This window comes from Anser cygnoides, chromosome 4, assembly GCF_040182565.1.
Source record: "Anser cygnoides isolate HZ-2024a breed goose chromosome 4, Taihu_goose_T2T_genome, whole genome shotgun sequence".
Lineage (NCBI taxonomy): Eukaryota > Metazoa > Chordata > Aves > Anseriformes > Anatidae > Anser > Anser cygnoides.
The window spans coordinates 24058877-24074582 of NC_089876.1; the positions used below are offsets into that span (position 1 = coordinate 24058877).

General features: G+C 38.5%; 2 protein-coding genes across 6 annotated transcripts in view; one reads left to right on the top strand and one right to left on the bottom strand.

Moving 5' to 3' along the window:
* TMEM156 (transmembrane protein 156) overlaps positions 1 to 4691 on the bottom strand; it is a 28922-nt gene extending 24231 nt beyond the window's left edge. The window contains exon 1 of one of the 3 annotated variants that reach the window (XR_001209040.3): positions 3986 to 4691. Coding sequence is in view for 1 of the 3 variants with exons in the window: in XM_013185970.3 (XP_013041424.3) it covers positions 3986 to 4193 (208 nt within the window). In the remaining 2 variants the exon portion in view is untranslated. The remainder of the gene's footprint in view (positions 1 to 3985) is intronic. The other 2 variants (XR_001209041.3, XM_013185970.3) reach the window with 2 other exon arrangements.
* Positions 4692 to 6628: 1937 nt separating this feature from the next.
* The window catches only part of KLHL5 (kelch like family member 5), a 57208-nt gene continuing 48130 nt past the window's right edge, over positions 6629 to 15706 (top strand). The window contains exons 1-2 of one of the 3 annotated variants that reach the window (XM_066995757.1): positions 6629 to 6803; positions 8728 to 8815. The gene's annotated coding sequence lies outside the window, so the exon portion shown is untranslated. Of the gene's footprint in view, positions 6804 to 7592; positions 7614 to 8727; positions 8820 to 15706 lie in introns of those variants that run through there. The other 2 variants (XM_066995756.1, XM_048072866.2) reach the window with 2 other exon arrangements.

A 15706-nucleotide genomic window follows, 5' to 3' on the forward strand; every position in this document is an offset into this window, starting at 1 on the left:
AAAAACGAAGAGTGTCATATTAGCAAAACCATCTCAAAGGGTATAGACAAGTACGTGTGTTTACGTATCACGTAACATATCCTTTAACCATCATACAATGAAATGCACTTTCTTTCTCGAGAATTACAGCAGCACAGTGAATGCATTGCTGAATTACATGGAATATCTTGCTGTACTAACTTGCATTTGCGGTCATCTCTAGTCTCATTCCTGTTTCAAACTTGTTCAGATTTCATTGTACTTGAAGAGAAGATGAGACTGCTCATGTTTGAAAAGGGTAACACAGCCCTGGAACTGTGCAGTTGCCATACACCAGGGTGATCATGCTGTAAAAGAGCTATAATGAGGATGAAAACTTTCTCTTCAGTGACATTGAAACCTTACAGTGAAACTACAGAGAAATGCTGCTGATTTGTCCAACCACACCCTTCCTGCTCTCTGATATTCAGTCACGAAAATTAATTATAACCAATTTTGTTAGCTGAGTTTCAGTATCAAATTACTGCAGCTGGAGCACATTAATGCAATTCTAGCAAATGACAAAAAACACATAGTATTCATTATTAACGAGTGCTATTTTAGCTGTCCTCCATATTAAAGTAAGGCTTTATTGTATGAATCATGTATTTTTACTTGAGTTAACCTTGAACTATTTTTTCAATATGAAAGAACTGTAAGAGTAAAAAACTTCTGGGACCCCAGCATGAAATCTGTATTTATGAACACAAACAATCAGGCTCATGTGTTGACGTGGCACTAGCCCATAGTTTTATAGCTGAGCTTCCAATTCTGGTATTACCTTTGCACCTCTGAAGAGGAAATTTTGCATCTACCACTCATTATGAGTAATTGGGATAATACGTTCGTAAATCCTTATGTATAGGCAGGAAAGCAGCCTTTGATTGCTCCAGTACTCAGCTGCAATCTGACAGTTTCAACAGCCATCTGTGCTCACACCGTAGCGGGCTTGCCTCAGAAACAGTTCAGTGAGGGATTTCAGGCAGAGCACAGAAATAAAACCTGAAATCCAGCACCAAAGTCAGTTACCTATGCCTACTCTACCCTCCTGGCAAGGCATGGTGCATCTGGGCAACTAGTCTAAAACCACTGCTGCAGCTTTCAGGGTCAACCAACGGCAATTCCCTGCTGTGTCGCTTTCACCAAGGAGTTTGTACCAGGACTTGTGAACCCACTGACTGTGCTGAGGCAGGGCTCTATGTACAGCACCATGCACTCCGTTTTGCATCACATGCTCCGCATGAGCAAACAAGCTCTAGAGCTGCCTAGCATTGGTCGTGTTGTAGGTATGTAAAAGGCATGTTAAACTAATGGAAAACCTTGAATGCTGTCCTGTTAGGGAGGGTATTACTCTCCTCTCAAAAGATCTTTACTGAGAAAGCCATTCAGTATCACTAAACCCCACTTTCTCCCATCTCACAGGACTGTGGACTTTCCAGGGAAGAATATGCATTGCTGAGCAGTAAGCATGGCAGCAAAAAGGTGGGATTTTCCCAGTGGATTACATGGCAGACAGACAGCTGTACCAGAGTTTTGCTGCTCAGTACAGGATTGGGAAACATCCTTTCCCAAATGTAAGCACCACTGGAAACGTGGAAAGGGTTTCAAGAAATATGAACGCAGACAACCTTAAGAATTATGAGGATTACTGAGACAAAACCATGCAAAGCATCTTTAGGAAACTGCTTTATATTCAAAAATCTGTAACTCACATGCTTAATGTTAAGTTCTGTGACTATGAAATTCCTTTACTAAGCTTCTATTTACAGGTTGGGTTTGTTTGTTTGTTTGTTTGCTTCCTATAGAAAATCCAAGTCCATTAAAATGAAATTATTCGCAGGAAAAATTTGAATTTAAAACAAAAACAAAAAACTTGTTTCCATCCAGAAAATCATAAATATTTCACTTTTGGATTAGCTTAACTTTTTTTTTTAATTTGATCTGTGATGCCCTGTTTTGAGTCAATTCAGCAGTGTGTAAAATTGCATTTTTATCACTTCCTTACAGAAATGGTAGCAATCCCATAATATGGCAGATACAAAGCCTTCTGTACAACTTGGGGAACGCATAACTGAGAGATTATAGGAGATGCAGTCCACCAAACCGTACAGGACTGGGACTGAGTGCCTCAGGCTCCAAAACAAGTTCCTGTTCTAAAGCAACACAGTTTAAAGTTTCAGAGACCAAAACTGGTGGGTTGCTTTACAAATATAAAAGAAACTTTTCACTTTTGGCAATGCTGAACTGTATTCTTTTTGATAAATTTTTAAAGGCTTGTTTTTTCTGCAAATTCATTTTCCCCAAAATTTCTGTAAAAAAAATATCTAAGTTTCACTTACGTTATATTAAAAATCTGAAGCAACCACAGCTTTAATGTGATTTTAGAAAAGCCTATGGGATTAGGTCTCAACCACTCATTTAGGAATCACCTGTAGAGGAAGGTACAGTGCCTATGTTTCACATCTCAAAGAAGATTTCTGACAACAAATTTGTGTGGGGAAGTAATGTCCACAGCCTCATGTGGTAGACAGAAATCTGAAACAGCTACAGCAATGGAATTTTGTACATTTTAGGCTTGCTACAAACATGAATTAAAACCAGTTTCCAACAGAAGATTTTCAGTGAACCAGAAACTCCAATTCCTTGGAATTTTCAAATTAAATTGTTCAGCATATTTACTTCCTCACATAATTAAGACATTGTAATACAGTCCTATAGTTTTTAGAACATCCAAAATATGACTATGATCATAATTTTCTAAATATAATTCTGTGCTCCACTCTGCCCATATACATCTTACTTTAGACATAATGTGATCAAGACCATACATCAATAGCAGAACTGCAATGATCATGCTATTGCGGCATAAAGCAACTCCAAGGATAATCTGGGGCAAATATCATGGAAAAGTGCAATTGCTCTTTAATGTTTGACAGTAATATCAATGTTTTCTTCTGGTAATATTCATGCCATTGTTTGTTTGTGTGGTCTGTGATAGCAAGTACTTTGGTTACTTCTGAGTGGAGGTAAAACATTAGTTGTTCCAACATCTTAAACCGTATGATTGTTTTTATAACATTTGACACTTATGACATCAAGTGTGTTGGTTTATAATCTATAAATATGTATAAATTATATTCTAGTTAGTATCACAATTACATTTTTTGGTGAATGAAAATAAAAATGTAGATGTAAGTAACCTAATCTGGGCATGCTTTGATACTAATTTGTTTGCAGAAAATTATGCTTCGTAAATAATTTAATGATGTCTAGGAACACACACCATTTGGCAAGGGGATTATTTTTATTATTAGATTTATCTCATACAAAAGCTTACTTAGGAACAGCTGTAACAAAACTATTTTAATATTAATTTATTTATGAATTTTTAAGAAAGCACTGAATGCATTACTTATACATGTAGATTTTGCATTCATCCTAAATACAGTATTGACCTTTAGAGTCACCAATATGTATTTGGGATTTGGGTTAAAAGATTTGCTTCAATAATTTCACCTATCCTGCTCTATTATTTTTTTTTTATCATGCTACCACTGCATATCACTTGCATAAACACTATCTCACACAAGATAGTAACTGTACAAAGATTTATAGGCATTTAAGTACAGGAATTTCAAAAAAGTTATTTTTTAAGACATGAGTAGCTGCTATGGAAGAACATAAGCATTTTAAATACTACCTTCATGCTGAAGATAGTAAAAGTACAGTTGCATGGAAATAGTTACAACATTTTTGCTATGTACATAAATGAATGGCAAACTCCTTCCAAATTAACACATATAATTAACTCTTTGGTTAAAAAATCTAAAGAAAACAATCTATATGTTTTACAAAGTCCATGTAAGTCCATATAATAACCACCACTTTCAGGAAAGCACATGTCAACTTTTCAACTACAATCAGAGTTTAGAATAAATAAAGGCACTTTTAGAAGCTGATCACTCACCTTCATGGATTTTGAAAAATTCAGGTAAGCATAAAATAAACATGGTAAGTACTCCTAGTACTAATCTGAAGAGTTCTGATTTTCTCAAAATCAAGCACATGCCACTGAAGCGCTCCCACCTAGCATAGTGGTGGTAACTTCCTGGTTTAGCTTTTAACTTAGTGCAGGCTTTATGCAAAATAACATCTATCCATTTCCTTTTTCTCATATGACTTTTCTTTTTGCTTCATGCTACGTTAAGTTGAAGAGAGGTAACTTCTGTTCTTACATTGGCATGGCTGCGCATGATTCAAATGAATAAAATGAAGATAAAACTAATGTACTGGGATGAAAATATGAGAAAAATGCACAGAAACCATTTTACTCATTTGGGGCAATTTTGTTTTAGGAACATCACCCCCTAATGGCCACTTTCATATACCTTCTGAACAACAACGTAATCATCTTTGTGAAGGAATTTTATTCTCACTTGGCCAAGAAGATTCTTTAAAAAGTGAGTCAGAACCACATTACAAAAATCAGTCAGAGCCAGATGAGTCAGATATGGAGATTTTATTGTTTTATTTATATACCTATGCCCTGGGGCTGGCATGTGTGCGTGTTATAATTTGACATAATACAGTATCTTTAAGACTTGAATAAACTATTAATTTGATCATTAAAATTCTAATCTAGTAAATAAACAATGTTTTAAGTACAAGGAACTGAGTGTGAGATGTTCATAGTATCACTGCTGCTATATTCTCAAAAGACAATGGATGTGTTGCCAATCTGTACGGTGTCTTCAGTGCGTACGTTACTAATCTTTACATCACAGGAAGACTGGGAAGAGCCATTGCTATTTCTATACATAGTAGTCATAATTTTACAGTTAAACTTTCCAATTAGAAAAGTGAAGTCCACCATGATATTCTATAAATTCTTTCTACAGATGAGACTGCAAAGAGCATTTCTGAAATGTTCCATATAAAAGTACTCTGAATAATGCGTAAGTAAAAGCAAACAATTTTACGCAAATATAGATTACCTATAGTATGAAGGATTTAATTAATTCAGAAATCTCTCTTCTGACACGGAATTTTTCCCACAACCCATTTAGTGCTGAGTACTACCAAACTGAAACAATGCCACTGAAGTTAAAATAAGAAATGTCCTACAAACCTGAAATGCCCTTCTTGGCATCCAGCTGGCTCAGAAGATGAGTAAGCCAGGTGGAAGTAAATACAGTAATCATCCTATAGGAAGACTCGTAATGGAGCTTTAATGAATATAAATTTAATGCACTATTTTAAATGTGGCATTTTTATGCAATGAAAACAATAAAATTAAAGCAAAATGATTTTTTTTTAACAGTATGGTGCAACCTAAGTAGTAAGGATACAGAAATTCGTAGGTATGAATTTAAAATGTAAAATACACCCACTGCACAATTTATATTTGTTGTGTTAACAAATTGGCTTTACTTTGTGAGAGACTGTGCTGCCCCTTAAATATCTGCCATATCAGCTGCTTGTACTTTCCTGTTTTCAAGGGTTTATGGTGTTTGCCCATCTTTTCTGCCCAGAAGGAATGAAGTCTCTTAGGGACTGCAGGAGGATTTTGGCAAGCAATATGTGTATCTATCCCTTTCTAATACGTTCAGACTTTTTTTCAGGCATGTTTCAGCTCAGTCTCTGAGTTAGGAGAACCACGTAACAACCTGACCCCACAACTCACAGGGACACCCTAAGCCTTACACACCATTAGCCTGAGATGGCCATGTGTGTGTAAACTAGCACCTGCCTGGACTGACTGGCCAACTGCAGTGAAACGTGGGGGTTTTCCTTCTCGGGGACACACTTTTCTCCATGTAGCTAATAAGTTGTCCACAGCATGAAACAATTAGTGCCTCTGAAAACTGTACTCCTCAGTCAAATTTAGTTAAAAGCGGGTAAATCTTTTAAAGTCAGCCAGGAAGAGCACAGGCAGGCAAACCACACAACGAGGTAAGCTTCCTATGCTTACTAATGAGGCAAAGAAAGCCCTACGTAGATCACCGCAGCGTCAAACTTCTGCCACCACGCCTCAGCTATGATCTCGCACACCCTTAGATCAGTTTTATCAGTAGGAAGAAAAGCTGACTTGTCACGGGGGCTGATAATTTGGCAAAGTATCCTAGCTTTGGGTGCCAGAGGTAAGGCAAATATGACGAATCTGGCAAAAGCCAAGGTATGCGTGTCCATTAAAGGGTGAGAATGGGCTGCCTCAACACCACACAGCACCAAGGCCCCGAGAGGAGGTTAACTGCCGTGTCACTAATTATTTATTTCACCTAAAGGGAGGGAGCGGCGTGACAGCAGTGCTTAGCGCTGCGGTTTCGAGACAGACCAGGCTACCCATGGCGCAGGACGGGGCCTTCAGTGGGGTTAACCAAGAGAAACCCCACAGAAGGCCACGCGCACCCCCTCCGCCAGGGCCTTCGCGCTGAAGGCGGCGGGCGGCAGGAGGCGGAGCCGGCGGCGGGGCCGCCCCTGCCCTCCCCCGGTGTGCGCGGCCGGCCCGGGGGGGGGCCGGGGCCGGGGCCGGGCCGGGGCCGATGGGGACCCGTTAGCGGCGGGAGGGCTCGCCCCGGGCCCGCCGCCTTCCCTGGCAGAGCGGGGGCGCTGCCCGCCGCCGGGACGGGGCGGGGCGGGGCGAAGGGAGGGGGGGTGCCGGGGCCTCCCTCGGGATTTTTTTTTTTCATCATTATTTTTAATTTTAAAATTTTTTATTTTTTTTTTTATTTTCCCGGCCACTCCCAAGCTACCCCATACACACACCCTTCCCCGGACCGAGAGAGGTGAGAGGGCGGCGGGGGCTTGGCGGAGGGGGGGAGAAGGAGGAGGAGGAGGAGGAGGAGGAAGGCTGCTGCCCAGGGGCGGGCTCCCGGCGGCGGAGGGGGAGCGGCCGGGGGGCACCGGGGGGTCCCGGGGGGCACCCACAGCCGGCCTGTGGTAGCGGGAAGGGGGCAGCTTGGGGTCTGTTGCTCGTGCTTAACAACTTGTTGTGGCGTTGCACAGGCTGGAGGCCGATCCCGGTTTCGGGGAAAGCTGTCGCTGGGGTTTTCTTACTAGCGTGAATGGGAATAAAAGAACCGAACTCGTCGTTGTGTCAGTGTAGGTCTAACAGAGAAACCCCATTTATATACGTAGTGCGTGGGGGAGGCTGTCCTGTTTAAAAAACAACTCACAAGATGTGTTCTCGTGACTGGTTCATTAGTTTTGCCAGAAACGGTCGCTGTTCATGTCTTGTGAACATATTTTTGCGTCAGGACTTCAGCAGATGCGTGTAGATGGAGGTTTAAAAACCAAAACAAAAACCACCACAAAACTTGAACTTCACGGCTGCGTTCCTGATCGTGGAGATCATGTTCCCATCGTACGCTTTTCCTGTTTTCCACTTGCTGAACAATGCTAAGGAGCATAAAGCAGGATGGGGCTAAGCTACCCGTAACAACCCCAGTCTGTGTCAGACAGTGTTTTCCTCTGTCACACTTCATTGAGCCAAGCCTCGAGTGTGTCCCCTGGATGGGCAGCGCTGCTCCTGAAGCCAGCGTGTGTATGTACCCCGTGGCAGTGGATTTTGAAGCACTGTGTTTCACAGAACTGCAGTGAGTATGAATATAAAACGAGAAAAACTTGCCACAAAGACGTAAAGATCTTGCATTAAACCATTATGGTCAAGCTAATTGCAAATTGTTGTCAACTGGCGATTCATATTCATGAACCTGTTTCAGTTATCTGGACCTTTGTATCACCAGTGCTTTTAACAAAGATCAGCCTCCAGTTATTTTGATGTTCTGTGTTTTTTCTAGATGTATTTCAGTGTTTCAGGGTATGGTAAGGAAGACTACCTAAACATAATGTGACCCAATAATGAAAGTTATTGCAGCGTTTAGGACACCGCAGTGTGATTTTACATTTCCCTTACAAAAGAGAAGGTGATAGTTTGACTCCTTTCTACCTTTGGTGGAATGTTCCTGCAGCTAACAGAAAAGATCAGAACGTGAACGGACAGATATTAGATATTCCCTTTATGCATGCATGCAAGTGCCTTCCAGGGCTATGTTTTCTTTCTTACAGTGACTGTAGTCGACTTGTTTGGTTCCAAAAGTAGACACATACTGTCTCAGCAGGGTAGATTCTTTGAGTAGGAGTCTTTCTTTGACCAAAAAAATATTGGTGGCCTGCAAATAGAAAAGGCCCGAGAGCCACTCCAATGGTAAGGGTTTGAGACTTTGTATAAAGCTGCTCCATTTGTTGAAGGATGTTCAGTGGTGATCCAAGGCTTTTTTCACTGATGTAGTTGATGTTACTCTTTGGCAATACTTCTTAGCTTAGGTGGTTCATCAGGCAGAGCAGTTCTTCAATTCTCTGTCCTTTGTGCAATTATGGCTAACCAAAGATAATGAAAATGCACTATTTAAAAGAAAAAAAATACTGTCTTGTAATGCAGTATTTCTGGAGAGTTTATGTATTCAGGTTTCATACACGTTTCCCCTCTTTCTTTGCAGTATTTGTTGTCATGTATGTAACTTGCAGTTGTGGAAGGAACTGAGGTGACAGTTGTGCAGGGGCACGCTTCCATCTCCTTTCTTCTTTCAGCTTAGGAATCGCAGGACAAATGGAAGGGAGTTGTATCGGAATAGACTAAGCGATCTGCTTCCAAGATTTTTTTCAGTGCCTGGTTCTGATATTTTTGCTCTGTTATTTTTCTCCCTCTAGATTTTTTCTGCCTACCTCATCTTTTTGGAAAGAGGAAGACAAATGGAACTACATGATTCTGTGAACACCTAGAGATCATTCTGGTGTTGTAGGTAATTATTGTACTTACTCAATTCCAACAGTGTGATGCTACAATGAATGTGATTTGAGCCCACAAATGTATTGTAACTTCCAGGTTACACCTTCACTGATTTTTGTGTTACACGGCTTGTGAGGGCTTCCTGCTGATGTGTGTATGACTGCAGATCCTAGTATTTGGGAGATTTTTATGTAATTTCATCACTTACCACTTCTCAAAGTTACCATCTTTATCAAAGCATGCTTTATGGAAGACTGTTATATTTACTATAAAATTAAGTTTTAATCTTTAGAGAAAGGTTAGAGAAAGCTCTAACCTTTAATCTTTTAACCATTGTGAGAAAACCAGGAAAATTTGATAGTGACTTTGTAAGAGAAAATATTTCTTTAGAGAAATGCTTATGATAGAAGCCTACCAACTGCTCAGTCAAACCTCATTATGCCATTAGTACTAACTGGCTTTTGCTTTCCTTCATTTTTTTAGAAGGAAAGTAGTAAGACTTTTCTAAGCCAAAGTCATTTTCAAAGGGAATAGCTTTGACATTGACACAAAGCAAAGGGGTAAAAGAATGTTGAATGCATGAATACATGAAAGAACTTGGTATTATATGAATTCTTTGTAAAGTAAAATACTGCTGGAAAAATAGTGATGAGGGTAAGAAAGGCAGTGCCATTAATTTAGAGATAGTAGGCTGTACCAAAATGAAAAAAAATATTCTTTCTTGGCAGTGAGATATTCCTGCTTTGGGAGTGTTGGTAATGTAACTTTTTTGAAATAACTGTGTACCTCTCTGTTGTCTAGAATTCGTTCATGTCATTATACAAATGCAGAAGAGAGGTGTTTTTTCTCACTCTTTATTTCATCATTTCTCAAGTCACTAGCAATTTACAATATACATACCATTTTTGGCAGTAGATGCTTTAATTTGTTCTGTTGTGTATATTTCTACTTACCTGGTTCTTGACAAACTCTTTGGCACAGCATAGTGTATTTTGGGGAACTGCAAACTTTGCGTAGCTTTCCAGAAGCAGGCAGTCCAGAGGAATGTTGCAGTTCTACACGCTGTAATAACAGAAAGTCTGCTTTAAGTTAATTGAGCTCAGAGTGATTGCTGAGCACCAGATGCAGTGTCCCTTGTGGCTGCTTGCTGAGACGATTCTAGTCAAGAAGTACACAACTCTCAAGGCAACTTTTATTAAGGGTGGTGACAAAATACTTGAGAATTCTGGTAGTAGTTATTACAGGTCTTATTTTTCTCTGAGCATTTCCCATGTTTGGCCATCACACTTCTGAGTTAAGATATCATGAGGTTTGGACGTTCTGAGTCCATTGCCATCCGCTGTCCCTTCAAAGAACACAGTGAGCAATTTGGTCACTCGTTTTTGTGTATTGTTTCATATTAGGCAGTTAGGAGAACTTCAGTATTTTTACTCTAGATTGCTATTTTCTGACATATAAATTAATTAGTCTTATTTCACATTTCAAATGCTGACTTCTCAACCATCAGTGCATCCAAAAAGCCACCATGGTTTTAGTTAGTATAGTGAGTATTCAGGCTAAATGGAATTCGTCCTTTTAAGCCTCTAGTACTTTGAAACATGGATCAAAACAGCACTTCAGTATTCCTATTTCTTTAGGTCCTGAAGAAGAAAATGCTTGTTAAACATTTAAGTAGTGTATTCCAAATTTAGCATCGCCAAAGTAATATAGATAGTGGCAAGTAGTGAGCAGTCAAACTGCTTGCACGACCTGTGGCAATCATCAATATCAACTGCAGGAGAGAATTTGGTGTTATATTAATCTCCTGTGCATTTTTTGTCAATGCAGGCTCAGATAATACCAAAACAAGAACCTGTTTCTCGCTCCCCATTGCTGTCATCCATATCAAATGTTTCAGTATTGTAGAGTGGAAGGATGCTTTTGGTACCTGTTGCTGCAGACACGGTGCCCAAGTGGAAGTTGAGAGGCACCTGCTTAAGCTCAGTCTTCCTCTGACTTTATTCGGGTCTGATAAGTTAAAAGCACGGGGTTATGAAGATCAGAATGAAACTGTCTTGAATAAGTGTCAATCTGTCTTCCTTCAGGCTGGCTGCCATATTTTCTGGGAAATAGTAGGCCTTATTTAATTTCTGGTCTTACCAGAAACGTTCTACCTTTCTGGTCTACCCTGGTATTACTGAGTGTCTCAGCACCCACTCCTTAAGCGTTCCCTGTGCCTGAATATTAATCTGGGTCTGGACTCTTACTGCTTCAGCCTTGTTAGTGATCCACTCGTTACCAGCGCAATACCACAAACAAAAGACAGAAAATACTGAGAGGATTGAATTCCAGTCAGGCTTTTTATCCCATTTCATTCTTTTTTCCTTTTCTTCTGTTCCCTTCCCCCAGTCAATTTATATTCTTGTTGGTATCTTCTACTGTAGATGACTTAGAAAATTTTCACAGCTTTAAAAAGGATTGAAACTGCTAAGGTTCCCCTAAAATTACTTTGAGAACAGGCTTTTTGTTTTCACTATTTTGCAATAGTTCAAAATATGGTAGCTTCACTTATCAAAAATAGCCAGCCTCATCCAGATTTTCAGAATTTTTAGACTTGACCTGCACCTTTTTCTTTAGTGATCGTGGAAGTTGAAAAGAATTCAAAGGAAATGCCAAAATGTACTCAAAAAAAAAAAAAAAAGAAAGAAAGAAGAAGAAATACGCCTTTGTGTCTTACTGCAAGGTCGAATAACTATCAAGCAGCGATGCTGAAGAATAATTGTTTTATGGTCTATGCTGGCATTTTCCCAGAGGACTAATTTCTGTAAAGTTGATAAAGGAATTGATTTCAGTCTGTTCAGAGATTGATACTTTGCCAATGAATTACCTCTTCAGCTGTAAGTACAATTGATGTTGAAATTCTGATGTCCTACTTGACAGCAGGATTTATTTTGAAGAATTTTTGGATAGCAACTTGGATTCTTCCAAGAACATCCTTAAGACTTTCAGAATTAGTGGAAAACTGTTTATAAAATTGTACAGGAAGCATTTGTAAAACAGAAATTTAACACACACGAATGTCTAGATCTCTTCTAAAATACATCCAAATAGACTTGTCCTACTGCCTTAGTTAATACTCTGTCAAAATAATCAGTGTACTTTGTATTGACTCTTTATTGAAAACTTTAATAAGAAATTAACAAACTCGCTTGAAATTTGAGATGGTTTACAATTCAAGAAATTGTCACTTAAATCACCATTCTACTTTTATTTTGTGAAACATTCTGTGGTCCTGTATTATGTGTACAGTGGTGGATTAGTTTTTTTCTTCAGAGTGTATTGATTTTTCTGGACATCCTTTTAGCTATATTCTAAGTGTTTTCCTATCTAAGGGGTACATACGTTTTTAACTTGGAGAAGTGTCACCCCTTACAGTTTCAAAAAGCTGCAATTTGTCCAAGTGTTTTGTGTGATTACAGCCTGTTGAACCTGTGGGAAATACTTTGAAAATGTGTAAGGAGTTTCTCATTCTTACACATACTTGGCTTTACTGGGGGGAAGGAGAGAATGTCTTATCTAAAAAGAATGAAAACCTAAGTAACATAGTGCTGTGGACAATTTTGTGCTTTCAGTCCTGTTTCTGATGATCTTTACTTGAGTATTTCCTTTGGGTTGTAATTGAAGGCTCTTTGTTCAGTTAGGCTTTTTGTCTGCATCAATAAAGCAGTTCTCACCTTAGCAAAACACTACGCAAGTAGCATTGGAAAGGACAACATTAAATGAAAACTTAATTAATTTTGTGAAACATTGGGCATTATGAGGCCAGAACCATGACTATTTGTTTCATCATTTTTGTTTTGTGATTATAGTGTTCTGGAAAGTGATTATAAAATTAAAAAACAAACAAACAAAAAAAAAACCAACATCCTTTCCAACCTCAGTTCCAATTAGAACTTAAACCTTTAAGATAGGGACTCTACAGGACACACTTTATTTAATACCTGAGGTACATATTTCTTCTTCTGAAATATCGTATTAATAGCAGTTAGTAAAAAATAATAGAAAAAGGACCACGACAATCTAAAAAAAAGCTAAGCATGAAATATTAAAAAATAGTTCAAATTTGCAGCTGTACGTTTTCAGTTGAGTGAAATGTTTTGATTTTTAAACTATTTCTGCTCTATTTGCTTCCTGCTAGTTTCCGTGAAGTTACCTCTTTTCATTTTTCTCTTTTCATCAGTTTAATCAATAGGTGATATATTTTAAAAGCTGGACTTAGATGGAGCAAAATGGATTTCCTATTCCTGCTTCCATATGTTTCACACAGTGTTTTCAGAATAAATGAAAGGGCGTTGTACTGTAATCTGCTTATGGTCTGGTAACCCTTTTATGCTCAATGTTGCTTATTGGCAGCTGTATTCTCAGCTACAGGAACTGCTTTTCTGTAATGGCTTGGAATATGGAGATCTTGCAACCCATCAAACTGTTAGCTGTTTCAGTTTCTAAGGACTCCTGTTTACTCCTGGCATTCTTGAACCCACTTGCTGTATATACATTGTTTATAAAAGGGAAAGAGCAATGAAGAAAGAGAAGGGGAGAAAAGAAAAATCTGTGGTCAGAACACCTCCTTCATTCTTTGTATCATCCTGCTATCTAAAATTTATTTCAAAGTGTGCTAAGCTGTCACGCAATCATAGTTATTCAGAATAAAATTTTTAAAAGGGAGCTGCCTCATCTCTTCTAGATTATTTTCTGGTGTATTTTTTCTGGTGTGTCTTCTGTCTCATATCTTCTGCCTCCCCTCCTTTCTCCCCTATCTTAAGAAGTTCAAGAGAAAATGCTGATAACATTTTGGTATGAGTTTTATAGGCATGATGAAGATGGTAACATAATCTGTTTAGTACAGATTTGAGTTGATTTGAGGGGAAACAGTATAATTCATTATTTAAAAAATGCACACCATTGTAGCCTCGATTTCAGAGCCAACAGAACTTGTCAAAATCGAGCTAAAGTATACCAATAGAACAGATAAAATAATCATAGTCTGTGGGCTAGGTACAATGTACAGTAAGAAACAAATCGAGTTCAGAGAGGTTTACTAACCTGAGCTGTAAAGAATACAGGTAGAAATGAAATATGGCTGAATTACCATATTAACAAGTAGCATGTATGCAGTGAGGAGAAATGAGAGAAGCTCATGTGAAAGTCTACCTTTTTTCAGTGGTTTTGGCAATTGGATTGTTTGCATGCAAGTTCTTATTTGTTGTCAGAGCAGACAATTTACATTGTCATTTGTGCAAATAAGCTATTAGCCTGATGTTTGCCATTCCAGGTAAATATTCTGCAGTGAGTATTCATTGCATACAGTATAAGCAAAATGCATTTGGCGGGTAGATATTCGAAAATGTATTCTGACAGTCTAAAAACAACTGCTTTTGAATATTAAATGATCGCTCAGTCATTTTCAAAGATAAAACCAAATTTTAAAGCTTGCTTTTCTATGTGCAGTGAGAGAAATGCTATTTTGGATGTAAATATAATCACGAGCTTATGTATTCAGACTATAATTAAAACATTATGAAAGTAGAGCAGTTAATGATGTTATCGTAACTTGATAAGGCTTGGCATGCTCTTCGCCAAGAACTACCATTTTCGGCTTGGAAGTATTTTCCAAACAAATAAAAGTAATTAACTAAAATTAATCTATGCATTCATAAAAATGTAGGCAGATCAAGTGATAAGTAACAACTTCACTGCTCTCACTTCCTGATAGATTTTTTTCATTAACAAATACAAATTTAAGTTGCACCTTTGCATAATAAATTGGCTTTTAGACTGAAGAACAAGTGCACTTAAAACAGATTGTGATAATTTCTGTAAATATTCAAACATTATTTTCTGGAAATGTATAAACTCAATAAATGAGAACACTTTATATATAAATACTGTAAGCTAGATAAGGAATTTTTAGAACTTTGAGCTAATGGGGAAGATAGATGAAGTGATTGCAAACTATCTAAAGCTAATGATAGCTACATGCAGTAGTACAATATGTTAGTTTTGTATTTTCCTTAAGATTTAGATGGAGTTGATAAAGAAAAAAATACCCAGTAAGCAAATAATGAAAGCTCTCTGTCAATTATGCCTTTTCCCTCTGGCAGCTTAGCAAACTGACTTCAAGAGTTGTCTCTTTTTTGAGCATGCCACCTAGATAGTGGATTAATGTCCCTAGGAATACCAAAGGTTCTTGTACTCCCGCGGTTTGGATTAGTATCCTGTGTTCCTCCTCGCAGTTAATTTATGTTGCTCTTGCCTTGTTCTCATTTTCTGTGTAGAATAGGAAATATATTAGGAATTCTGTAAAAGCAGGGGTGAGGCAGCTATGATGATGGGTCGGTGTGCCTCTTGGGGTAGCTAAACAGTTGACTCGGCAAGTGCTTTAATGATTAGGAGGTTTAATGGATGGCCTAGACTTCTACCATCGTTGCTTTCTTTCTCAAGGTCATTTTAGTTTTATGCAGCTGTGGAAAGGTAGGAGCTCATTGTTGTGTTTCAACAATGTCAGACACAGTGGTTTCTGTTCCACTCTCTTTCTAAATCTTAGGCTTAGGTGATATGTAGCCATTCCAAGGTAAGGAGGAAGCTTGTGAGCCTGCAAGTTCCCGAGACAAGCTGGATTTATGTCTTTTGTTTTATCAATTCCTCCCTAATATCTTGTGTGTCTATTTGCCAGTTTCAGGCAAACTCTGACAGAACCGAGCTTTTCACATGTTTAAATTTCTGAAAGGTATTGAAAATATTGGATAAGTAGGGAAGTCTGAATAAGTAATATTACCTGACTTGTCAGCTGATAAGCCTGTCTGCATCTGGGTCTGAATATGGCAAAGGATTTGCTCGTCCTGCCTGTCGGGTGTCAGGTTG